Source organism: Sceloporus undulatus, chromosome 3, assembly GCF_019175285.1.
Source record: "Sceloporus undulatus isolate JIND9_A2432 ecotype Alabama chromosome 3, SceUnd_v1.1, whole genome shotgun sequence".
NCBI lineage: Eukaryota > Metazoa > Chordata > Lepidosauria > Squamata > Phrynosomatidae > Sceloporus > Sceloporus undulatus.
Genome location: NC_056524.1, coordinates 33,594,346 through 33,621,114, shown reverse-complemented (window position 1 = coordinate 33,621,114; position 26,769 = coordinate 33,594,346). Strand labels below are relative to the sequence as shown.

The following is a 26,769-nucleotide window of genomic DNA, read 5'->3' as shown; positions in this document are numbered from 1 at the left end:
CTTTAAATAAACAAGCAACAATAATGGTTAAGAAGAAACCATTGGTTGTTGCTTGTTTATTTATAGGGCTATTATAATCCCACCAAAAGTCCCTGCAGGCACAATGATGATGTAGTGTTGCTGTCACCCAGGCAATCATATATGGGTACATTATGACATTATGAGTCCAAATCAGATGAAAAACAAAGCTTCCTTCTGCCACTCTGAACAGGAAAGCATTTTTTTCCTATTCTGCAGCTCGTACCTCAAAAATTTCTTGAAATCTGTTTGTTTATGTGCAGGGATCATTTATTCCCAGTGAAATATGCCCCCTCCCTTTTGGCATTGCCTTACTCTCACAATTTTCAATATGTAGCATTTAACACATAGTATTGCAGTGACTAATATAAATATAGCAGGTGACCTTCAGTTATGGATATACTGTACTCAACTAGATCAGCTACATACACAATAGGCACATAAAACAGATATGTATACAAATGGTAACTTCACAAAATTCAAGATATATTTATTAACAGATATAACCAGTTTTTTTTTAAGAATGCTTTTTTAACCAGGTATTTTGAGTATCAGTAGTCAGTGACATCTCGTGGCCAAGCCCTTACATTTTCAATTATCTCTAAATTATATATGCACAGAAGTGGAAGTGTGCAAGAGAGAAGACAATGACAACCAACATGTTCTCTATAATAATTCATACACAGTAATAGTAAGCTACCTTCTCTTTCCAGATCAGATACCTACATACTGTATAAAGAACTAAAAAATCCTTAGCAATCCAAAGGAGGTCAGCATATGCCACAAATAATAAAAGAAGGGAGGAACAGTAAGGCTGCCAAAGAGAAGGCAAAGACAGACAGGTTGCTGATGTCTTATTTTTGTTTTTTAAAAAATCTTAATGTTCAACAGATGTCAGATGTTTACACAGTTCTAAAGCCAAATTCTATAAGCCCTAGAGTCTAACAAACAAAATATATACATATATGTATATGCATTCTGGATGGGGACATTTAGGCCATTATCCAGTACCGCTGTGGACATAATGCCTGTGTGTGTTGAGTCCCATAGGGATCAATATAAATCTTCTCCTAACTCCCCCAATTGGTAGATGACCTCAGCATGCAGAGTGATAAGAGTGTTATAAGGAACAAAACAGATACTTCCCACATCTCCTTCCAGTTCTTCCTTATTATGCAACACATGACACTGGTGCGCCAAAGAAAGAAAACAGGATAGTATATCAAGAGTGATACTGGAACATGACTTTACAGTTCTGTACAATATCTGTGACAAACAATTATAAATACAACAACAAATTCAGTAGATGATCTAATATGCATTATGCCTATACAATATTTAAATATTAAAGTATTTACAGATTATAACTCTTCCCTAAGGTGTTGATTACTATCTTGCAAATCTCTCACTTTTGGTGCCAGCCATTGGAAATATACTTTCACTGGATCAACGTTCCAGTGTTTGTGAAATGATATTGGAACTTGATGGGAAAGATAGTCCTTTGGGTAATCCATTGGCCGAGCCTAGAATAGCAGAAAAGATGAACATTTAAGTTGGCATAAAAACACTATCACAGATTTTAAAAATACCACTATTCTGTAAGATTCAATTATAGCCAAACCAGTTACATAATGACCACTTGAAGATGATAAATCCCATTTAAAATATATTAAAAGAGGTAAATGCCACATGGAGAGAGAGCACCAGTGGACATTGAGTGTTATGTACTACCCCATTCAGGCACTTGCCTGATGACATGACTAAAATGGGATGGAGAGGGCACAGGAACAGGGGTGCACACAAATGTCTACTCACAATGCCACCAAACACTTGGGAGGTATACCTAAGTGCTGGAATATTTGGAGTTGGGATTCCATGCACATGCCTCACCCTCATCTGTCTCCAGTTTTAGCTATACTTGCAATGAGAAGAATGCCTGAATAGGGTTTAAGTAGACCTCCTATGTACGACTAGGAATGAGACATGGAGCTGGCAGTGAGCTTGTCTTAATCCATTTCACCATCGCTCACTGGATCTAAGTATATGCATACCTCTGATATAACAGGGTTACTTATTGGGGGGGGGGAACACATATACCAGCTACTTCAAATCACCAATCACTGTGATGACTTTCACTTTAAATACCTTTACCATATCAGCTGTGATAATTATATCAGCTGTGATAATTGCTTCTAGAAATATTCCTAGTCTTTGTAGCATTTAAATAACAACCATTTTGCTTTCCTTTTACCCTCCCTTCTTCTTCTTTAGCGACAATGCTCAGCTTGCTTACCTTCCCACTTCAGATATGTCTCTCTTCTCCCCCCGCAGCCCTGCCCCTAAATCTCTCTCTGTGTCTCTCCTGGGATGCCCTCCATCCCTTCTCCAAGTAGAGGTCTTGATGGCACTGGTGATATGATGAGGCAGAGGCAGAATTGGCAGGCAGGAGGCAAAGCATTGGTTGACATTTTTTAAATCCCCAGACTTTTTATAAATTTGCCTGGGCAAAGATTTTAGCTCTGGGGGAAAAGGGGACATAACCCTAAGATTCAATAGCAATCTTTTTCCTGCATATGTGTTAAACACAATAAAATATATTCCGCTTGTAAAGAGAATTTTTAAGGGCCACTGACTCACTAAAACTCATTACCACACGATTCATAAAATAAAATAAAACCCTTCTATTAACCAAGAAAGGATTACGTTCTGAAAGAAGAAGAAGCAACAAAGAACTAAGCTTACTTTGCACCAAAGGACTGCAGATAACAAAGCACAGATTTGTTTGCCGTTTCAATAGCTTAGTGTTATGAAATGGGACCACAGTGCAATAAAGAGCACAATCAGAAGATTTCAATTCGATAAAAACCAAGTAGAAAACTGTTGAAGTACTGATCTCAAATAAGTATTACTTTGCCGATATACACACCACTTCATGGTTTCCTCATCTCAATGGGGACATATTAAAGAATGCTCTTCCCCAGAGTTTGCGACTGAATCTCATGAGCACTACCTATGCATCAGCTATAGAAAAATCTGTATGCTAGCAACATGCATGTGGAAACATTATCTTGTAAGCACTGATTCTAAATGTCAAAGATTCCTTAGAGGTATCTGTTTCTGAAGACAAATTAAAGTGCTTATCTTTAAAATGCTATGTGCCTTTGGATCCAGTTACCTGAATGAATACTGGCTATATACCAAAGTACCTGAGCATTCAGCCATTTTCAAAAGCTCACACATGAGGTACAGTGCCTTGCAGAAGTAATCACCATGCTCCCTTTGACATTTTCACATTTCATTGTACTTAAACTGGAATTGTTTTGGCGTTGTTATTATTTCAACACTGGAAATGTGTAATATGGTATTATTGTGGTTCCCTCAGCTAACCAAAACATGGGGGGTGGGAAGAGGAGCATGTGTGTATGCCCCTCCTGCCTTCCCGTAATTTGGCCAGGTAAAGGAAACTTCCGTGAGCAGGTCAAAGCATGGGGGGAGGGAAGAAGAATGTGAATGCATGCCCTTCCTGGCTGCTGCTTCCCGACATGGCTTAGGTCCAGATAATTTGAGAGATTCACAGGCTCACCATCACAGGCTCGCCGGGTGAGGACATGAGAGACAGCTTTCTCGGTGGCTGCTCCTGCCCTATGATATGCCCTTCCACGAGAAGCAAGGCTATCAGCAAGCAAAAGCGGCTTTATTCAGGCAGGCTTTTTGATGTATAATCACAAGGTGGCTTGCATGGTGGTTATATAGGGTGGGTATCATGGTTTTAGTGTAGTTTTAATGTCTGTAATTTTATATTGTTTTTAGATGATAATTTTAATTTGTTTATTGTAATTTGTTTTTTAGAATTTTTATTTGTGAGTCACCTTGTATTTCCCTAAGTTTACCCCCACTATTTCCCTAAGTTTACTGAAATCAGCTTTCCTAATGTCTAGAATGTGGATCAGATCTAAAATAGCTGATCCCCTTGTTACCTCTTCCACCTTTTGGACAATGAAATTGTCTTCCAGGCAATTGAGGAATTTGCTAGAGTTTGAGGTTTTGGCTGAGTTTGACTTCCAGCAAATATCAAGATAGTTGAAGTCACGCATTGCTACTACATCTCTCATTTCTGAGTGTGTGGTCATCATCCAATTCCTCAGTTTGATTTGGGCATCTGTAGTATACTCCCATAATAACACCCTTGTTGTTTCCCTCCCCTTTAATTTTTATCCAGATGCTCTCCACCTGTCTTCCAGAAAACAGTGTGCCCATGTCAGACGCGGGTGCGCCTTACGCGGCTTCCAGCATATGCTGGAAGCCGTGCTGGAAGCAGCAGTGCTGTGCTCTGGAAAGAATAATAGAGCATGCGTATCACTGCGAGCACAAACCCCATTGACTTTAATGGGGCTCGAGCATATGCGGAATTTCCCTTATGTGGGGTGGTGGTCGTCCGAAATGAATCCCCCGTGTAAGGGAAGGGATCACTGTATAAGTCTTGGTTTTCTTCACAGGTGTAAATATATCTGACATATAATGTTATTCCTCCTCCTTTTTTGTTTGGTCTATTTCTCTTAAAAAGGTTATACCCCTCTATTATAACATTCCAATCATGAGACTCACCCCACTAGGTTTCAGTGATGCCTGTTATATAATATTTGCTTTGTTGTGCTAGGAGTTCAAGTTCATCTTGCTAATTTCTCATGTAGAGACATCTAAGACCATGGGTCCTCCCCAATAGCTGCCTGTGTAAGGTTTTTTTGCCTCTCACTGTTGGATCCTTAAACTATTTGCCTTGTTCCCTCTATAACAGTTTGATTATTATCTCCAGCCTTTGATGAAATCCTGCCTTCCAAAATACTGTCTTCCTCCCCCATATGATATCAGTTTAAAGCCCTCCTGATCAAGTTTTTGAGACTATTGGAAAAAATGTTTCTGCTAACTGGCGTGAGATACAAACCATCCCTTGCCAGAAGTCCCAATTCATGGAACCGCAGCCCATGATCCAAGAATCCAAATCGTTCTTGGCGATACCATCTGCAGAGCCAGTTTCCTCTCCCTTTCTGGATCATACCTTTCAACTGGGAGAAGATATGTGATTACAACCTATGTATCCATTTCGTTCAGCTTCCTACCCAGAGCCTCATAATCCCTTCTGATATTCTGAAGGCTGTGCTTTGCAGTATATCAGTAACGATGTTTTTCTTTCCCTTGACATTTAGAATTGTATTTTCTTTTATTGCATTTGCCCGTTGAAGGGCATGGTCCAGGAAGGGGGAGGAAAATATCGGATGTGAACAACTGGCTCCGCAGATGGTGCCACCGAGAACGATTTAGATTCTTCAATCATGGGTTGTGGTTCCATGAGGAGGGACTTCTTGCAATGGACGGGTTGCATCTCACACCAGCTGGAAGAAATGTTTTTGCCAACAGTCTCAAGAATTTGATCAGGAGGGCTTTAAACTGAGTTTCGTAGGGGAGGGAGACAATATCAAGGAAGACAAAAGGGCTGGAGAAAATAGTCAAACTGACATAGAGGAAACAAGACAAACAGTGCAAGGACCCAACAGTGGGAGGCAAGAAAACTTGCACAGGCAGCATGTAAAGGGGACCCATGGTCTGTGATGTCTCTACACTAATGCACAGAGCATGGAAAATAAGCAAGATGAACTCAAACTCCTAGTACAACAAAGCAAATATGATATAATAGGTATCACTAAAACCTGGTGGGATGAGTCTCATAAGTGGAATGGAGAAATAGAGAGGTATAACTTTTAAAGAGAAATAGGCTAAACAGGAAAGGAGGAGGGACAGAACTGCATATGTCAGAGATATTTACAACAGTAAAGCGATCCAGGACATCAATACTGGCAACCAGGTGGAGAGCATCTGGATAAAAATTAAAGGGGTGGGAAATAACAGGGATGTTATGGTGGGAGTCTACTACAAACCCCCTAGTCAGATAGAGGAATTGGATGATGCCTTTCTAGAACAGATGACCACACACCTAGAAAGGAGAGATGTAGTAGTGATGGGTGACTTCAACTATCCTGATATTTGCTGGAATTCAAACTCAGAAAAATCCTCAAGGTCTAGCAAATTCCTCACTTGCCTTGGAGACAATTTCATTGTCCAAAAGGTGGAAGAGGCAACAAGGAGGTCAGCTATTTTAGATCTGATCCTAACCAACAATGATGACTTGGTTAATGGGGTGCAAGTGGTGCGGATCATTAGGTGGAAGTGACCATGTTCTCCTGGAGTTTGTAATACAGTGGAAAGGAGAAGTCAGGCATAGTCAGACACTCATTCTAGACTTTAGGAGAGCGGATTTCAGTAAACCTAGAGAAGTATTGAGGGTGATCTCGTGGTCAGAAATACTAAAAGAGAAGGGAGTTCAGGACAGATGGGAGTTTCTCAAAAGGGAGATACTGAAGGCACAATTTCAAACAGTTCCAGTGAGAAAGAAAAATGGGAGGTGTCTCAAGAAACCAGGATGGATGACTAAGGAACTTTCAACTGAGCTAAGTTTTAAAAGGAACATGTATAAGAAATAGAAAAAGGGGGAAAGCACGAAAAAGGAATTCAAAGAAATAGCAGGCATGTATAGGGGTAAAGTCAGAAAAGCTAAAGTGCAGAATGAACTCAGGCTTGCTAGAGAGGTTAAGAACAATAAAAAGGGCTTTTTTGGATATGTTTGCAGCAAAAGGAAGAAGGAAATGGAGGGCCAGGAGAAGATGGCAAAATGCTAACAGGGGACAGAGAAAAGGCAGAATTACTCAACACCTTCTTTGCCTCAGTGTTCTCAGAAAAGGAAAAAGGGTGCTCAACCTGAGGATAATGGAGCAGAGGACAGAATAGTGGAATTTCAGCACAGAATAAGTAAAGAGATAGTACAGGAATATCTTGTTAATCTAAATGAATTTAAGTCTCCAAAACCAGATGAACTACATCCAAGGGTATTAAAAGAACTGGCAAATGTAATATCAGAGCCATTGGCAATCATCTTTGAAAACACCCGGAGAACAGAGAAGTCTTAGTAGATTGGAGGAGGGCAAACTTTGTCCCCATCTTCAAAAAGGGAAAAAAATAGGATCCCAACAATTATCATCCAGTTAATCTGACATCAATACCAGGAAAGATTCTAGAGCAGATCATTAAACAGGAAGCCTGTGAATATTTAGAAAGCAATGCCATAATCACAAAAAGTCAACATGGGTTTCAGAGGAACAAGTCATGCCAGACAAATCTGATCTCTTTCTTTGATAAAATTACCAGCTTGGTAGATGAAGAGAATGCTGTGGATATAGTATATCTTGATTTCAGTAAGGCCTTTAACAAGGTTTCCCATGACATTCTTGCAAACAAGCTTGTAAAAGGTGGGCTAGACAAGGTAACTATTACATGGATTTGTAATTGGTTGACTGGATGAACCAAAAGTGTGCTCAACAATGGCTCTTTTTCATCCCGGAGGGAAGTGACCAGTGTTGTCCCACAGGGCTCTGTCCTGGGCCCAGTGTTATTCAACATCTTTATCAATGACTTGGATGACAGAATTGGGGGCATACTCATCATTTACAGATGACATCAAATTAGGAGGAATAGCTAATACTCCAGAGGACAGGATCAAAATTCAAAATGACCTGAATAGCCTAGAAAGCTGGGCCAAAGCTAACAAAATGAACTTCAACAGGGAGAAATGTAAGGTACAGATATAGGATGGGGGGACACCTGGATGCACAAGACTACATGTGAAAGGGATCTAGGAGTCCAAATAGACCACAAGTTGAACATGAGTCAACAGTGCGATGCGGCAGCTAAAAGGGCTAATGCAATTTTAGGCTGCATCAATAGAAGTTTAGTGTCTAGAATAAGAGAAGTAATAGTGTCACTATATTCTGCTTTGGTCAGGCCCCACCTGGAATAACTGTGTCCAGTTCTGTGCACCACAAGTTAAAAAGGATGTAGAGAAACTGGAGCATGTCCAAAGGAGAGCAACTAAAATGGTGAAGGGTTTGAAAACAATGCCCTATGAGGAACGACTTAGGGAGCTGGGGATGTTTAGCCTGGAGAGGAGACGGTTAAGAGGTGATATGATAGTCCTGTTTAAATATTTGAAGGGATGTCATATTGAGGAGGGAGCAAGCTTGTTTTCTGCTGCTCCAGAGAACAGGACCCGGAACAATGGATGCAAGCTCCAGGAAAAGAGATTCCACTTCAACATTAGGAGGAATGTCCTGACAGTAAGGGCTGTTTGACAGTGGAACAAACTCCCTCAGAGTGTAGTGGAGTCTCCTTCTTTGGAGGTCTTTAAGCAGAGGCTGGATGGCCATCTGTCGGGGATGCTTTGATTTAATTTCGTGCATGGCAGGGGGTTGGACTGGACGGCCATTCTGGTCTCTTCCAACTCTACGATTCTATGATTCTATAATTGTTATTTACTATACTTTATTTATGTACTTCATCTTGCTTTTATAAACAGCACTGGAATCTCTCTGCTGAAGGGCAGTATCTAAATCTTTCAAATAATTAGTTAAAAAATTAGCATTTACTCCAATTCTGCTCTATTTAGGCTTGCCCTAAAACTGCCAAGGAACAATCTTAGCTTGAATTCTGTGAAATGACATCAATTGCCACTGTTGTTAAAATACTAGGCTTTGGCTTCCACAATTATTATGATGCTGAAAGATCCAATTAGAGATATTATTACCACTAAAAATACACATTAAGCACGTAGGGCTCTTGTGGATGTACAGAGTCTATTGAGGAAGAAGCTGATAGAATGAGACAATTAAAAACATTTTGTATATGAATGCTTTCTCAGAGTCACAACAGGATTTACTTTTCATAGTCTCATAATTCAACAATGCACATTAGTGAAGTATTTAAACAGAAGCAAACAAGTTTGCACTCAATGGCTGTCATTAAATATTTACATTTGCCTCTGCAAGTAGGCTGCAGTGAAATAATTAAGGGGGATTTTAAAGAACAAAAGAATTAATTATTTCTCAGCAACACTTCAGCATTGTAATCAGGCAGCTAATTGTAAAGGCAACTTATTGTGAAGAATTTCCCCCCCCCCTCTCATCTCTTAGTACTATGTCATGCATTTGAAATTTAAATATTTAATTGAACCCCAGGAAAGAACAGTAACTGGGATGAAATAAAAATGAATGAGCTATGATTTCAAGAAGCTCCTAGTATCTGAGTTGTTAGAAAGAAATGACTATAGGATATCTATTTTCCAATTCATTGTCAACTGAACAAATATAATCTGCACTATTTCCTGGAGACTGAAATCAGAATACAAGATCTCTTTGTAATGAGATTTCTAGCTTGAACCTGACCTTATAGTAAACACTTTGTCATATTCTGGTATTATCATCAAGACAAAGTTTAATTATAGCAAGTACTTACAATTCTTTGGTTTTATGTCCAATCTGAAGCTGCTTGTTAATGTTCCTAGTTTCATAATTTCAATGTAAAGTTTCATACTAAAATCTCTAGTGTTTATGACCCAGAAAAGCTCTCCACAATCTGATGTCCTCTGGATGTATTGAACTACAACTTCTATCATTGCAGAGCCAGCAGGCAAAATATTGGGAAAGGCTTCTGGTTGAGGGACCAAGACAGGGATATATTGATAAGGGGATTCTGAGTGAAGGGGCTACAGTATTAAAACACGTGTTCTGCATGTAGAAAGTTCAATCTCTTATCTCTAGGATTTTAAAAAAGGTTTAGGTAGCAGGTGATATGAAAGATCTCTGCTAGACCTCCTGAAAATTACTTTGTGTATTTATGTTTCCTAGAGGCTGGACTTCAGCTGTGGGGTTGTCTGAGAAACACAAGATGGTGATGGCTTCTGAATTCATGGGGAGACATTTTCTCTAGCTGGAGGAATCACTCCAGTATATTGCCAGAATTTGTCTTCCTTACAATGTATGACATTTTTTAGGGATGTGGTGGCTCAAGTGGTTCAACTCTGTTGATTACAAGATCAGCAGGTTGGCAGTTCGAGGCCCGGGTGCCACATGATGAGGTGAGCTCCCATCACTAGTCCCAACTTCTGCCAATCCAGCAGTTCGAAAGCATGCAAATGCAAGTAGATAAATAGGTACCACTCAGGTGGGAAGGTAAACAGCATTCTGTGCAATCATGCAGGCCACATGATCACAGAGTAGTCTCTGACAACACTGGCTCTTTGATTTAGTAGCAAAGATGAGCACCGCCCCCTATCATCAGACACGACTTGACAACCTTGTTAATGGGGAATACCTTTACCTTTTACAATGTTTTAACAAATCAGTGGGCTCCTTGTTATTAATGCCCCAGGATAAAAGACCAAGGGGTTATTCACACGATGAAAATAATCTAGGATGAATTCAGGAAGACTCTTTGTTGTTCATACACATCCCAATTAATGCACCCAATTAAGTTGGGGGGGGGGAGGCTGCCAAAAACCCTACTAACCCTGGGATAATTGAGATAAGGCTTTCCCCCGAGCTTTTACAAAAGATTTGCATCATTGGCTGTGTGAACAATGATGTGAATAAACCTGAATAGACCCGGGATAAAACTCTCCATGCCTTTAATAGGCTTCAAATGCATTTGCATCATCGATAGCCCATGTGGTTGAGAAACTGCTACCCCCTCTCCAGCATAACAGCTTGCCGCTGGGGAGAAAAGAGGAAAGAGAGAGGAACAGGATGCTAACCCCCTCTGTTCAGCTGAGGGATGCGGGGACATGGGAAGGGTGCCTGCACAAGTGAGCAATCGAACTTGCAGATATGCAGAGCGATGTGGTTCCTGGAAAGATGCAGTTCTATGGTGTGAACAACAAGAATGTGTGAGTGAGGTAATTTGCATCATTCCGGTAAAAAAATTGACATGTGAATGATGCCCAACAATACTAATTTGTTGTCCTAGTAGCTATGTCATTGGGAACATTCAAAGGGATTATTTTCACTTTATGTAAGATCAGAGAAGGTATATGGATTCCCTGGAACCTTTTTCTCGCAAAAGAAAGTGTAGAGAACAAACAGCATGAAAGCACAAATGGAATCTTCCTTGGTCCTTCAGAAAAAGCTAGGGTAAGCAAAATGCTGTCTCCCAGAAGTTTTTGCATTGCACCTTCTAGCAGCCTTAGCAAGCATAGTCAACAGTGAGAAATGCTGGACGTTGCAGTCAAAAAACATTTGGAAGGCTATATGATCTCAACTTCTATAATAGACGCTAAATATAAAAAGGATAGTTGTTAAATACTGACAAGAAAGGGAAAGGCTTATGATGTTTTAAATTGTTATATACAGATTAACTTTTGTTAATTGCCATAAAAATAAAGAAAAAGAGGGATATGAATGTTTTCAATAAATGTGTATGCTTTGTTTGAAGTTGGAATGCTTGCAACAGACATGAAATAACTATGGCTATTAATTAAATAATACTGGAATTTTCTTAATTATCTAAAATTCTGAAGAAACCATATGTACATGGTTGATGGTAGCTTTAGCTCTGTTTTTAACAGCACATTTCTCATACAGTTAGTAGAAGACTCTTGGCATAACTTTTTCTCATCTTCATATTATGTATGCAAATACTGTAGGTTATAAATAAACGTGCTCAGATAGGAAATCAAATATCTTAAAATATTAAAAAAATATGAGCAATAGCTTTCAGAAAAATAAATCTTACTAGAAATAAGCCATTTTTATTTATTTTTTTGGAGAAGATTACATGTGTAACTACATCAGAAAATGAATGAAGGAAAAAATGTAGAAAAATGCTCAAAATTCACAGTGGAAGAAGGATCTGATTATTATTTTTTAGATAAATATTTTTCAAGCTATACAGTATTTTGACTGTAGCATTCTAAGAAACAAAAGAACAGCTATGAGAAAGAAGGACTGCATTTAATGAAATTGATAGGTGTAAAATTATATATTTTTTAGAAGTGAAGAATAATTTTTATGCACAGATATCAATAATAATAATACCAAAGTTCTACTAATGGCCCTGTACAGATGGGCCAAAAAGCACGTACTCAGTACATGCTAGGGTTGCCTGGGAGCGTCCTTTACAGATGTTCCCTAATGCTAGTATGTATTCAGTACGTCAAAATGGCAGCGCCCTGTCTACATGGGCGCTGCCATTTTGACGTAACGGCCACATCGCATCCAAACGGCACGGTGCGGCCGTTACATACTGGCGCTGCTGAAGGGTGCTTGTGGTGCCCTTTCAGCGGCACCGAAAGGAACTCTGAAACGGAGTTCCTTTCACGCCGCATATTGTTGGTGTGGCCCTTACATGGCCACGCCAGCGATAATTAAGAGAAAGGGGCCAAGCGGTTCCTTTCTCTGTCTCCCCGCCGCTGTCGGGGTGTCCTTGAGGCATGAAGCCCCAAGGACACCCCTTTCCAGGCTGTAGGGAAACGGTGGATTGGGGCCTGGAAAAGTGGCGGATCGGTGCATCTGGGGCTGCCGCTGTGGCTGCTCAGGCCCCAATCCGTTGGGGAAAGGGGCGGGAGCAGGCCACCCCAAAGGGGAGGTCTGCATCCTGCCAATATCATGTCAATACCAAGTAGGAGGTTATGATATATCATATCTGGAAAAATAGGTGCTATTTTAATCACTGTAGTATTAGTGGTCTTTTTGCCTAACTCTTACTTGCCCATTTCACTTAGTCTAAAAGGTTTTACGGTTTTTAAAGCAGCTTTTTTACTTCTTCTACCTGTTAATAACAATTTACCTCCCCGTTAAACAAAATGCCAGGAATTTAAAGCTTGTAATTGCCTATGTATTCCAATTTTTGCCATTGACTAGATGAAAAATTATGAAGAAATAATATTTTTATTATGTATTTTCCATCTGTAGTATAATGCCAATAAAACCTTTCAACAGGAAAAGTCTTGATCTTATGGAGAAACATGGGGTAGACATCTATTAGCATCTCAGTACTCACCTGATGGAAGAGAGGGCTGTGTGTTACAGGAATTCCTAAACCACTGAAACACATTCCAATGACCATATCATCAGGGGCATCATTGCTGTAACACCGGCATTTGCTAGCAAATAATCTTCGGATTGCTTCTCTGCTGAACACCATCCTTAAGTGACAGAGTTAACAAGAAGTTGATAACCAAAAACAATACAACCACTCTTTCAAAAAATGTTCCCCAATGCCCTCTGGAATCATGGATACATTTTCTCCATATCACTCCACACTCCAGATCACTTTAGGCCCAGGAGGGGCCTTTCCCTAAAACAGGAAGTGAAAAGAAAGTGACTTCTAGTCATTTCAAATTTTTTTTAAAAGGCTACCGGGTCTAAAATAGCCTAGCCCTCACAAAAGACATGGTGAAAATGTCCCACTCCACATTTAGAGCAATGGTTTTCAACCTTTGCTAGTTGTTTTGGACTTCATCTCCCAAAACCACTTGTCACTGGCTGTAGTGTCCAAGATTTCCAGAAACTGAAGTCCAAAATATTTGGAGGACTAAAGGTTGAGACTCATTTCCCTGGGGAGTGTTTGGGGGCATCTGGGGGTATTGTGGAGCATACAGACCCCCTCCAAGGTACTGGAGGCCTCACGTGGCCACCTAGCTTCCCACAAATGCCCACCCTTGATGTAAACTGTCTGCAGCTTGTAATTCAGCTAAGAGACTCCACAAGTGGCACTAGCAATGGAGAAATTAGCCAAGCTCCTGCACAGATGATGTACTAGACACCCTTGCATCATGAAGTACATTCACTGCACTATCTCCTTTTTATGTGTTTTGACCATGCACTCAAATCATTCTTCTTAGGAATTTTCCTGTTATGGTCTTGCATGTTATTATATGGCAGCATGATTATTTGAAACTTTCATTCTAAAAGTGATTTTCTTTAATTTGTTCAGTTAGTAGTCATCTACATGACAAAAGTCTGACTAACTAAATAGGTTTGTTTGCATGTAATCTCAAAAATTTACTCCTATCAAAATTCAAATTATATTGCTTACCCTCCTCCGCCAGTGATGTAACTGTAGCCTCCTGACCCCAAGCCATAGCCATAACGTTCTCCAAGAATCACTGGCTCACTTGGATCATAACAACTGAGTAATTTCTGAAGCCTAGAGATGCTAAAATATAAACAGCATGTTCAAACACAGATGGATACATTTAATTCCAAATTCTGAAAGTCTAAAATAAACACATGTAGATTAATTGTTGACACTAAAAAATAAACTATCGCCTGATTATTATAAAAAGTTAGTTCTTTTTTTTAAAGGACTCTTTGTTTTGTTTCAAAGAGATCTTTGACAACAAAGCTGTACTTTATGGAATATTACTTTAAAAGGAATAGATAAGCTTGTCTGCCAGAAACTGCCTTTGTTTCAAAATAAACATCTATAGTTTTCCCCAGACTATTTCATAATGATGACAAACAGAACTGATTTCAGAGTTTGGAACTAAATGGGTTTTCATTAAAAAAAAGATCTATTATGTTAGGCTTCATCATGTTAATATATTTTTATATTACTGCTACACCATGAGGAACTAAGGAGATTTAAGGCAGTATTACATCTGACATTGCTCAGACCACCTCCTCCTCGCAGCAGAGCAGCCACATGAAAAGGAAAGGCAAAGGCAGCAGGGCTGGCTGGCTCCCTTCCATGATAACCCTTCAATGCAAAATTGTGCATGTGCATGTGAACACTTTGCAAATATCCAATGTGTTGCTTCTAGAGGTGTGCACACCACAAAAGAGAGTAGGTTTGACCCCATGTGTGAGGGCAGTGTGGTGGTGAAAAATTGTTGGCATCTTCTCTCCCTCTTCTAGTGTGTAGGAGGAAATTAAAAGTTTAGGAACCTGAATTTGGGGGGTGTAGGAGCAATTGTGGTGGTAGTGGTGATGGTAGTGGAGTTGTGAGGGAGGTGTATTGCCTCAGTCTAAGGCTGGAGACACAAAGGATCTTCACTGGTGGTATCACTGTTTGAAGAGAGTTTGGAAGAAAAGGTGGCCCCCCTCCCAATGTACTGCCTCAGGTCCTTGTTTTAGGTGTCCTGTGTTTCCCCTGGAAAGGAGGGGAGACAAGAAGAGAAGAGTGAAGGTTGTCTGTCTGTCTGCTTCTCTATTGTTCAGCTGCTAAGCCTGCCCCTTCCCCACAGTGGTGGAGCCATGACAGAAGCCAAGGCAAGAGATGGCTGGCTGGGCCTGCACATTGCTATTTAATCTGCTCCAGCTCCTTTCTCCTTTGTTACCTGAGGGAAGGTGTAACTGATGGTGTAACTGTTAATGTTTCAGTGTTCAGATGGTGGTGGTGGTATATCATTATTATTATTCCTTTAAATCATGGGTCAAGTCTTGGGAGGGGTCCACAGTAACACAAATTATTTTTAAAAGGATCTTGGTACAGAAAAAGTGAAGAACCACTGGTCTATTAATGATAATGCTTCCAAGCGACTATGCTGAAAATATGTAAAACTGAGTATGAACTATCACAACCAACAGACAGCTATAAATCCTAAGCACTGGAGAAATGTGGTTTCTCCTAGGTGTCAGATAGCGCATCAACAACTTCAGGATCCACTTATAAAAATGCAAATGTTTTATGTCAGAAAATGGCTCTGCAAGATTCACAATTCTCATAACTAGTTCAAGAAATGTGAAACCTGAAAGTGGGAAATGTCCAAATTGGGTGTTGTTGCTGGAAGTGATGAAAAAGATGCCCTCCATCTCAGAGGGCAAGAAGTACTGTTTCATAATCGCTTTAAAATACAACAAGATGAAGTTATTAAATAATAGAAAAGAGCTACTCAAAGGGGTAGAGATTATGTGTTCTTTTTGCTGTAAGGATTTTCAAAGCAGTGAGCATGAATTTTTGAGCTGTACTAAATTAAAGAGATAATATGTTTATGTTTCTATAATACAGTATGTAGATTATATAAAAATAGTTCCTTACATTGAAAATAAATTAAACGAATAGCTGTTGTAGAATTTTTTTACAGAGATGACCTATTAGGCAGCATATTGAGCTACAATTTGTCTTTTGTAAATCATATTGTTTCCTTTGTGAAGGATAAAATTACTGCCTGCAACAATGAACTTTCAGCTTTATAATTTAGTAAATCCAGGTTTAAAATATTTTTTTCCTGATAAGAGAGCAGAGGTCAAAATCAGAGACCCAGAGGCCCTGGGGTGGGTAGCTCTTTTATTCAGGTCAGTGGGATTTAACTTGTTTTTGAGGGGGTTCCATTTCCCTGAAAGTCCAGATCATAACTTGGGAGTGCTGCTGTATCCATCACTGGCATTAAAGGCTTAGGCTCCCTTTGTGGCTTGGAATACCTTTTATCATTGATTATACGAGTGGTATCCATTAGGCTAGTGTACCAGATTACAACTCTGTTTGGAGACAATTACTTGCAATAATTGATGCTCCAGTAATGTTTCATTTAAGCTCCTATAATATTTAGTTATTTACGGATACCTTTAAGATTAATCTCACAACTATAGCTGATGCAAAATATGGTGGTTGAGATGTAATGGTTAAAATGAAAATTTGGGAAAATGTGATGTTTTTTAAAAATATATTTTTTAATTTTTAAAATTAAAATTTGAAATTTAATTTAAAAAATCACTGGGGCCTCTCTTTTCTCCTCCCACTGAGCCTCACCCCATTCACATCTTATCTGCATTTTAAAGAGATACAGGCAAATGCCAAGCCCATTTCTGCCAAAGTACAGATGTCTGAGGAGCAGTGGTGTCACACACCCCCTTAGGGTGTCACCTGGTGCAGTATGCATTCCCCACACCCCTTAGTGACACCACTGGTTGGATCTAAAAATATGGATGTGGAAGCAGATCCTTGCACTGCTCACACTAGTACTCTGTCTACAGGAAAAGGTTTGAGATATAGGAAGAAGAGAGGAAAACATTTTGAGCAGCTTCTCCCAATATCTTTTATTCATCATGTAGTCACCCTTTGAATAGATCTCCTGCTTTATACAAAAATCTTTTTTTGGCCACTGAAATAGTTCTAAAGAGATTTTCCCTTAGCAAGAAGTTTATATAATGAAATATATCAGAAAAGAGATTACATTTCTTCTTCTGTTGTCTCCCAGTCAGAAGTACTAGTTCACTAAACATCCTAGGGATGGAACAATGTTACCAACTTGTCTCCTTAAACACTGATCAAATTTCCTGCCACAGTAACTGCTTCAAATATCTAATTATATTTTTAATTCAAACATTTGATATATGTTTTTAATTTGCTCTAAATTATCTGGTTCTCCTATTTGACAGGACATATTGCACTGGATCATGAATGTTAATATTTCACACTTCACTTGGAGTCTGTACTTCTACATGATATTCTGCAATATTGGCTTCCAAAAACATGTAAGACAGTGTATGATTTAGCTTCATTTGCTTCTTAAATTCATACCTTATTAAAGTGTCATCATCCACAATGACTAACCAAGGCATTGTAGCAGGGCTACGATTTAAAAATCTTTCCAAAATGGCAAAGGTTTTCCCACAATGACCTAAATATGGAGTAAAAGTAATTAAAGAAATTCAGTTAAATGCACTATGAAATAAAAATAAAATATTTTTCAAAAAATAAACCATGCCCAACAATTGAATGTCTTTTGATTAAGGACAAGCAGAGCTCCACAATAAGATTTGTAATGTGCTTGATTAATAATAGCAATCATAAAGGTTGTTCTAGTTCACAGGGTGGGTAAACTGCAGCCCGCGAGCTGCATTTGCCCCATAGGCAATTTTTGTGGCCACCCGAAAGAGTTAAAAAATTTTTTTGCAAAACATTTTTGGTACAAAATGTCCCTCAAAGACCTCAGGAAGATGTGGATGGAATATCCACCATGTCTGGAGTCTCCATGGGTCAAACATATTTTTATTTTAAAAACTGTAAAATTTTTCAAATATTTTTGGCCCTAGATGGTGGGTGGGGGCATTCCTGGCACATTTTGGTCCTACTATGGGCTGATTTGAGTTGAAGAGAGGTCTTTTTTGAAATATGAAGTAAACAGGAAGTAACTTTCACTGTTTTTAAAATGGACTCTTCTGGGCCTAAAATGATCTAAAATAGTGAAAATGCCCCATTGTCCCCTATCAGGCATTTGGAAGCAAAAAAGTTGATATTTTGATGCAAGTGAGCACATCGGGGGGGGGGGGGGGGCTCCAAGCTCTCCTGGGGCAGGGGCTAAAGTGGCTTTGTATTCTTCCACAGTTGCCTACCCGTGTATTAGTTCCTAGGACCTGAAAGCATTTTGGCATGCTTATGGCTTGCATTACACACAGTTTTCTGCCCCTCACCATACACAGAGATTCATATGGCTATGAACAACTAGCAGTTGAGCTTTATGCACAGGAGGTCTGTAGCCCAAAAGGATCTGTCAAATACTGTCACTTATGCACTGGATAAGTTCTGTTCACTTTTCAATAGTTTGTGATTTCACATGGACTTCTAAAATTTGACCAAAATCACTGTAATAGTCTCTCCAGGGATCTAGATCTGCTGAAGACTGTCTGTAACTTTTATAGAGACTGATCTCCAAATGCAGGTATGCATGTACTGTTCTGTGATGGACAATTATGGTAAAAATTCCCCATGATTGGGTGGGATACAAATAAATTATTATTATTAAAAACAAGCTTAGGAAGATTTTATTTCAAAAGCCAAGTGGCAAGCTCATAGTTCTTGCTTCTGTTATTGTATTTATAAACCTCAATATAATTCTAAAATATGCTTGAAGGTATGATTAACTACAAAACTACAAAACAAGTAAATACCATTATCTTATAATGCTTTGTAAACTATGTTAACTCTGTAAACTTCATGCTATGTTTCATATTTTAATGAATCAAGTTAAAGTCCAGTGTGTGTTACACAGTACATTTCCTGCTCCATGATTTGGTAAGAGATGACAAAGGCCCGAAGCAGACGGGCCAAAAGGATGGTGCAGGAACCGTGCTGGCCACGATTGTGCTGGGACTGTGGTGAACACACGGGCCTGGTCCTGATCCAAGCCACCACCACATTTCTGAACTGGCTTGCCAGATGGAGTGGATTATATCCACTCCTTTTTGGCCTGGTTCTTCTTGCTTGATGCAGCATCAGTGCAACTTCTGGCTGCGTTCAGGGTGTGTGTGGTCTAAATGCTACACCCTCAATGCGGTCCAAAGCTGTGTCATTCTGCCTGTATATTTCAGGCCAAAGTTGAAATAATTATGCAAAATCCAGAAACTACATAGTTGTCCAGTGAAAACCCATAAATTCAATGTTTTTTTGTTTCAAGTATGTATGCCTAAGAAATTAAGCTGTTTACACATCCCAAATCTACCACTGTATTTAATGCTAAATCAGCAGCAATGTCAGGAGTGTATTTTAAAGCCCTAGGGAAAGAACAAAAGATGCAGACAGGCATGGAAAAAAAAACAGTCTTACTGAAGCAGAGCTAATTAAACACATGAGATCGGGGTGGGTGAGTGCTAACCATGCCCCTTTCTGTCCTTGTTTTGTTCATGTGAAAAGTCTAACACAGGGATTCCCACATATGGATGCAAGGTTTCCACATAATTCTGACTTTCCAGGGCTCTGCCTCAGGAAGTGGTATCACTGCCCAGGGTGTCACCTGGTGCAGGTGGTGGCGCAGAGCTTCTAGCAGGCAGGACCAAAAGCACCCCCCCCACCTCACTGTCACACTCCACTCCACTCAGGAGTAGAGCAGCACACAGCAGGGAGATGGGGGTGCACTTGGTCGGGTGTCACCCCTCCTCTGGGATGTCCCCCAGTGCAGTCTGCACCCCCCCTCCAGTGACACCACTGGCCTCAGGTAGTAAGTCTCTACAGATACAAAACACTTTCTCCTTTCATATGAGCCAGTGGGGAAGCATGGTTCCCTCCTTGCATGTTTATTTTACACTTACAGAGAAAATTAGAAGAGGACTCACCCTAGACCATGTCCCATTTTGCTTGCCTTGTGAGAAGGAATCCAAGAGAGAGGGGATGGCAAGTGAAGATAAAAGGAAGGACATCTTCTGGCTCATGCTAGACTGCCACTTCTCTCACCTGCCCTAAAGCCATCTACATCATCTATTGTTTTTAATATAGCATGGCTGCAGTTTCATAACAATTTACTTGAATATAGATCCCATCAAACACAATTAGATTTATTTCTGTTTTGAACCTGGAGAAGGAATCCTACTGCACACTGTTTTAAAGCATAAAACAATGGGTTGGACTCAGACTTAGTTATAGACTACATCCACTGAAACCCATGACTAATTTACATCCGTTATTTAAATGCCCATTTCAATGAAATATTAAATCCTTACCAAACACTGTATTTACAACTCAAAGTGGCTTTTTTAACATAAAGAAAAGATATTAGGATATATTTTCTCTAGAACAAAGATCCCATTACAAGTGGACAACAGAATTTACCGTATTCCTTTTACAAAACAGGTTATGTAATAAAACATAAAATACACCCACAGGATCAGGGAACTTTGTTTAAATGATTTTATGTATCCAAGGAAATCAAATGTTATCAGTTTAAAGCTACTGAATATTACGTATGGAATATTACTTTTTTATTTTACTATAAAATTTCTAAATTTGAATATGTGATACATTTAGGCAGCTATTATTTCAGACAATATATCAAGGACTTAATATACCAACAACCTCAGCTGGCATCGTCTGAAGTTCTTAGGGATATAAAAATGAATCACAGATATTGTCACAGTCTGATATATCACATAACCATGAAACCAGTGGGGGCAAAATAGTATATTAGTATAAATGGTCTAAGACAGTGGTTCCCAACCTTCCTAATGCCGTGACCCTTTAATATAGTTCCTCATATTGTGGTGACCCAAACCCATGAAATTATTTTTGTTGCTACTTCATAACTGTAATTAAATAGGTGTTTTCCAAGGCGACCCCCATGAAAGGGTCATTCGACCCCCAAAGGGGTCCCGACCCACAGGTTGGGAACCACTGGTCTAAGATGAATTAAGGGACATTTAAATTATTTTCTAAAATTATATACTTTATCTATGTTTATATTTCATCTGTGTTTCTAAATATGCATCTGTTTGTCCTGTCCTCATGGACTTTTTTGCAGGGCTGCATACCTTTTTATCTTTTTATTTAGAACCACATTTCAAATCAATTTTACCCTGGCATACAATAAAACATTTTAAAACATTAAATCTCAGTCTGACAAGAGTAGTATAAAAATACTTTGAACCAACCATTCTTTTTTTTTCATTCTAACAATGTTAAAACAAGTTAAAAGCATGGTGGGGCTTCTGCATCACCAGAAGCACTGTAGGCAGTAGTGGACTTAATGGGAAAATACAGAAAAATGCACACAAAAGAAAGAAAATTAAGTAGACATGCACTTCCTATTTTTATTGTCAGTTTCTGTGTGGGGTGTGTGTGAGGACAGGCTAGGAAAGTTCCTGGGGCAGATTGGGGGGGGGGGGGGGGGGGGGGCAGAGGGGAGATGTTCACTCAGTATGTTGCACTTTTTCAATCCCTGATTTAAAGCAAGAACTGTAAAATTTCCGTTGACCTTCTCCATAAAGGCAAACTAATAGATTAAAAGATAACATTGGAAAGCTGAGATGAAGGTGAAAGTGGTACCAGCTGTGCCTGCCTGCAGAAGCTACAGCTTCTTAATTGGAGAAAGACCTTCACAATAACCATTTTGATTTGAAAGTGCATAGAGGAACCACAGAAAAGCCATGGGCCCAGTTTTATCTGACTTTCTAGAATAAGCTATCAGTACAAGGATTCTATTTTTCTACCCACACTCATCTGCATGATTTCAAATCTTGCCTCTTGACTTAGCATAACTGAAGAAAAGGGTAGAAAGAGGCACTGAGCTGTGTTGAGAAAGAAATTGGGCTAGAAATAAGGAGCTTTTATGAAGGAAGATGCAATCAATAAGGTTAGGGAACCTTAGGGCTGGGGTCCAAATCCAGCCCACAGACTTCCTCAGATGGCCATGTCCCCTTCTCAATGAAACTAGTTTGGTGGTTTCCCAGTATTTTTCCCATTCTTAAAAGCTTTTAAAAAGCTGAAATCTCTCTCCTTCATTACCACCAATAAGAGCTTTAAGCTGAAATATGCTGTTTTTAATTCCAGTCTTTGGCCCTGCCTACTAGTGGAATGCAGATGTCCCAGAGAACTTCTTCAAAAGTTATCTCCTTGGCCAAAATCTCCTTGGCCTAAAAGAAGTTTGGGGGGAGGGATACAGACGGGCGACTCCATGCCACCTGTTTTTGCCCCTCATCAGTGCTGCACCAGCCGCACAGAGTGGAATTGATGCACTCCCTAAAAAGGAGCCGCACTAGGCGGCTTCTTTTTAAGGGCGTCATAATGGAGCTTGTGCGCCATGACGATGATGCTTCCGGCAAGGATCATTTGGACGCTCGGACATCCGTGTCATCCAAAAGTAGGGCTGGGCACGTATGGACACCCAGCCCTACGGAGCCCTAAAATTGGCCCCAGGCCGGCGCAAAGCGCCAGTCTATATCAAACCTTCCTTATCTTTCATACTAAGGAAATGAGTTTGAAAATGACATTAGGGACTGACCCAGGAAGCATGGGAAAAAGAGTGGACAGATAAAGATGCTAATAGGTTCACCTTACAGTGGCTCATGACAGGGACAGTACAAGGGACAGTAGCAAAAACAAGATTAAGACTATGAATCTCCTCCTTGCCCTTTTAAGCTCCTCTTCCTTTTAAGTCACCAAAAGAGAAGAGACTGCTACTACTGCCTCCATCTGAATCCTACCTCATCCTGCCATAAAAAAGATACTTTTTCTTATGGCTCTTCCTCTCACTGTCAGTGCTGCAGCATATATCTTGGGTAAAAGATAATTAATTCCAGTTTCACCAGACAAAGAGATTCTGTGGAGGATTTGTTGTTGTTGTTCTTTGCTTTCCAATCCACCTGCACTTGCCAGGTTGAAGCCGAGGGAACAAACCTAGACAAGGCAGCAGTAGCAATTATTGCTCATAGGGAATGCCCAGGGATGGAATAAGTTATCCCATCTTGACATTTTATGAAGAAAAATCTAAGGCTCTAATCTGAAGATGAAGCAATCCTAGTCATTTCATCTCCTGAATTCTTTGATAGGATTCTTCTCTGTTTCCTATTTTTGCATTCCAATTGCCTATTATTAACAAGTCCTGTTTTGGTGTGTGGCTAATTTCCTCCTGGACTCCAGCATAGAATCTTTTTATCCACGGATTCAAGTATCCACAGCTTGGAAATGTTTTTTAAAAGTATAAATGTCAAACAGCAAATCTTGATTTTGCCATTTTATATAAGAGACACCATTTTACTATGCCACTGTATTTAATGGGACTTGAGCATCCACAGATTTTGTTATCTACAGGGTTTTCTGGAACTAAATCCCAGTGGATACCAGGGGCTCACTGTATTATTACTCATGTATAATATAACATTAATTGTATTTAATGTAAAATATATTACATTGTATTAATTACAATACTCACCTCTTTCAGTATTTGGCACTCCTAAATCAACAGTGGGTATTGAACTTTCTGCAAAATCACTGTAATATTCAATAAAAGTGGCCTCTGCTTCCCAAGTCTGTTTTACAATGGGTACTGAAAAATAAGCAAGCACATTAAGAAGTGGACAGCACAGTATTCATTCAAATATTTGAAAACTGACAAAATGGCCTAGATAATTTCCCCATGCTGATTAACCATAGTTTCTTGTTACAGCTAAACTGTCAACACATACATTGTTCAAAGTAACAGGACACATATAATATGAAATTATGGCTAAATAATCTAGGCAGTTTCTAACTGCTGCCTAAAGTAGGGAAATGAAGAAAAACCACAGAGTGCATGGGTACAATGTTCACACATGACTTGGCTTCTTTTGGAGGTGTGTGTGACTTCTGCTGTCAACTTCAGAAAGAAAATCAACAGAGCCTCCTCCAGACATTAAAACTTTGTTGGAGCAGAGAAGCACTTCCTTGCAGATTAACCCCAACACAATTATACAGGCTCAGGAGTTAAGGTTACATAAATGGAAGTAGCACTGCAAAGCCAGAATTAGTTGCTATGACACATATGGCTGTTACAAAATCCAACATCCCCTTTTTGATTGTCTCCCACAGCATGTAGGAATATGAAATCCAGGATATGATGCAACTGTATCCCAAGCCTCCTTGTTCCCCTTCACTGATTGCCAGCTATGGAAAGTGGAGAAAGGTGCTGTGCCCTTGTATCACTAAAAATATCAGAGGGGAGAAAAGGGAGAGATATAGGGCTGTTTTTGTTTTCTGTTAAAATAGAAACCAGCTTTATTGTAATGTCTAGTTTTAGCCTTAAGCAAAGGGAATGGCCTAGTTATTTTCTTTCCTATGGGCTAATATCTCTGGGAGCTGAATGAAAGCTAACACTAAAGAAACTATTTTAGTTATGGCTACAAGGATGCTTCAGGAATTTGTCATTTCTTCACATGCTCCCCCCCTCCCCCCAAAGAGAGCCTTACATACCTAGACTCATATGCCACGTTCAAATACAGAAAAAAAGTACCATCAGAGAGTACATTTAACTTAGGTAGCAGATGAGCACATGCTGCTTGTTTCCCCTCTTGTTTATGTAAGGGAAGCATCCCTGCGGTTTGTCCATGTAATAATTACCATGTGACAACTCTTAGAATCGTAGAGTTGGAAGAGACCACAAAGGCCATCCAGTCCAACCCTCTGCCATGCAGGAAAATCTCAATCAAAGCATTCCCGACAGATGGCCATCCAGCCTCTGTTTAAAGACCTCCAAAGAAGGAGACTCCACCACAGTCCGAGGGAGTATGTTCCACTGTCGAATAGCCCTTACTGTCAGGACGTTCCTCCTAATGTTGAGGTGGAATCTCTTTTCCTGGAGCTTGCAACCATTGTTCCGGGTTCTGTTCTCTGGAGCAGCAGAAAACAAGCTTGCTCTCTCCTCAATATGACATCCCTCCAAATATTTAAACAGGGCTATCATATCACCTCTTAACCTTCTTTTCTCCAGGCTAAATATCCCCAGCTCCCCAAGTTGTTCCTCATAGGACATGGTTTCCAGACCCTTCACTATTTTAGTCGCCCTCCTTTGGACACACTCCAGTTTGCACTCCAAATGCAAAGTTTGTTGAAACAACTGCTCTTTTTTATGGATTAGGAACCTTTCCCTATTCTTTTTACTTTTGGTACTACAATTTCTGCTAAAATTTGATCCCCCCCCCCCTTTCTTTTAATCAGTTGCATCACTAGAGTCGGTGTTGCCCAGTGTGGTAAATCACCTGGTGTGGTTATTCATCCCTAATTCGCCTCCTCCAGTACCAGACATAGTAATCCTTAGTAAAGTTTTTTGTACTAATGTTACTTGTAAATCATAATTCCTGCTTATCACTGAATATAATGTAATGGCAGTGGTTCAGAGAAGAGATCACAAGGACTATCCAGTCCAACCTCCTGCCATGCAAGAATACACAATCAAAGCACTCCCAACAAATGGCCATTCAGTCTCAGTTTAAAAACCTCCAAAGGAGGGGACTCCACCACTCTCCAAGGAGTGTGTTCCACTGCTGAACAGCTCTCACTGTCAGAAAGTTCTTCCTAATGTTTAGGTTCTTCCTAACTCCTGAAAGCTAGAGGCTGCTGTCTCCCATTGACACAACAGCCTTCTGCGTTGGGAGTTAGTAGGACAACATGGAACAAGATATGCCTTTGGGCTCAATTATTCACTCTTCTTTACCTTCCCCAACCCAAGACACACGTTGCAGAAAAAAATTAAATAAATCAGTGACCCATGAATATTTGAAGTGGATTTTCTTTTTATTTGTTAGTGGTTTTATCCTTTATTCTATTATGTTGTATGGGTCAAGAACCTCTGTTCAAACCAATCCTGGAATCATCCACAAAGTACATCAACATACATTTTACAAGGCTTTTTAATTTATTCTAACCCATGTTCCATTTTGTTACATTTTAACCAATATACCAATCCTTTCTGTCACCAATTTTCCATCCCCTACTGTGCTGTTGTGAGCACTGTATCTTATGGTCAGCTCCATTGACGAAAGGGTGGAGGAAGAAAAGTTGTGAATAGCAAGCTGATTGATATATATTCTGAGTTCCCATTTTCTCACTAACTGAGACTAAAGTAGGAAGCCTGGCTTTATGCCAGCAATAAACTACTGCAGAGTGTTATGGATCACAGAACCAGGGTCCCAAATCTAAACTGACCATTAATCCTGCATTCTAGGCTGGAGGCAAACAAGGACAGGATGCTCACCTGTAATGGTATTTCTTCGAGTGGTCATCTGCGAATTCACACAAATGGGTTTTTACTGCGCCTGCGCAGTTAAGCTCGGAAACTTCTGGAATCTCTAGGCAAAACTTAGCTTGCAACTTTTTGGCGGTAGCTCCGCCCATCCCATATAATTCCGCTGCTGAACCCACTCTTCCCCAGTTCCAAGTAAGCCACGTAAAAGTGACAGCAAGTAGCAATAATGAGCAGGACACTGAGGGGAGGACGGGCGGGATTTGTGTGAATTCATAGATGACCACTCGAAGAAATACCGTTACAGGTGAGCAACCTGTCCTTCTTCTTTGTGGTCTCTGCGAATCACACAAATGGGTAGAATGACAAGCTTAAGTCAGTGGAGGAGGGAGTATCATGACACCAAGTATAAGATCAAACAAATTGTCTTTATTAAACAACAATAAAGT

At 39.8% G+C, this 26,769-nt stretch overlaps 1 protein-coding gene across 1 annotated transcript in view; it reads right to left on the bottom strand.

Moving 5' to 3' along the window:
- Positions 1-538: 538 nt before the first annotated feature.
- B3GLCT (beta 3-glucosyltransferase) overlaps positions 539-26,769 on the bottom strand; it is a 117,153-nt gene continuing 90,922 nt past the window's right edge. Inside the window, exons 11-15 of the mRNA XM_042456650.1 lie at positions 23,537-23,650; positions 17,419-17,518; positions 13,993-14,112; positions 12,955-13,099; positions 539-1,541 (exon numbers count right to left, since the gene is read on the bottom strand). Coding sequence (XP_042312584.1) covers positions 1,380-1,541; positions 12,955-13,099; positions 13,993-14,112; positions 17,419-17,518; positions 23,537-23,650 — 641 coding nt within the window. The 3' untranslated portion in view covers positions 539-1,379. The remainder of the gene's footprint in view (positions 1,542-12,954; positions 13,100-13,992; positions 14,113-17,418; positions 17,519-23,536; positions 23,651-26,769) is intronic.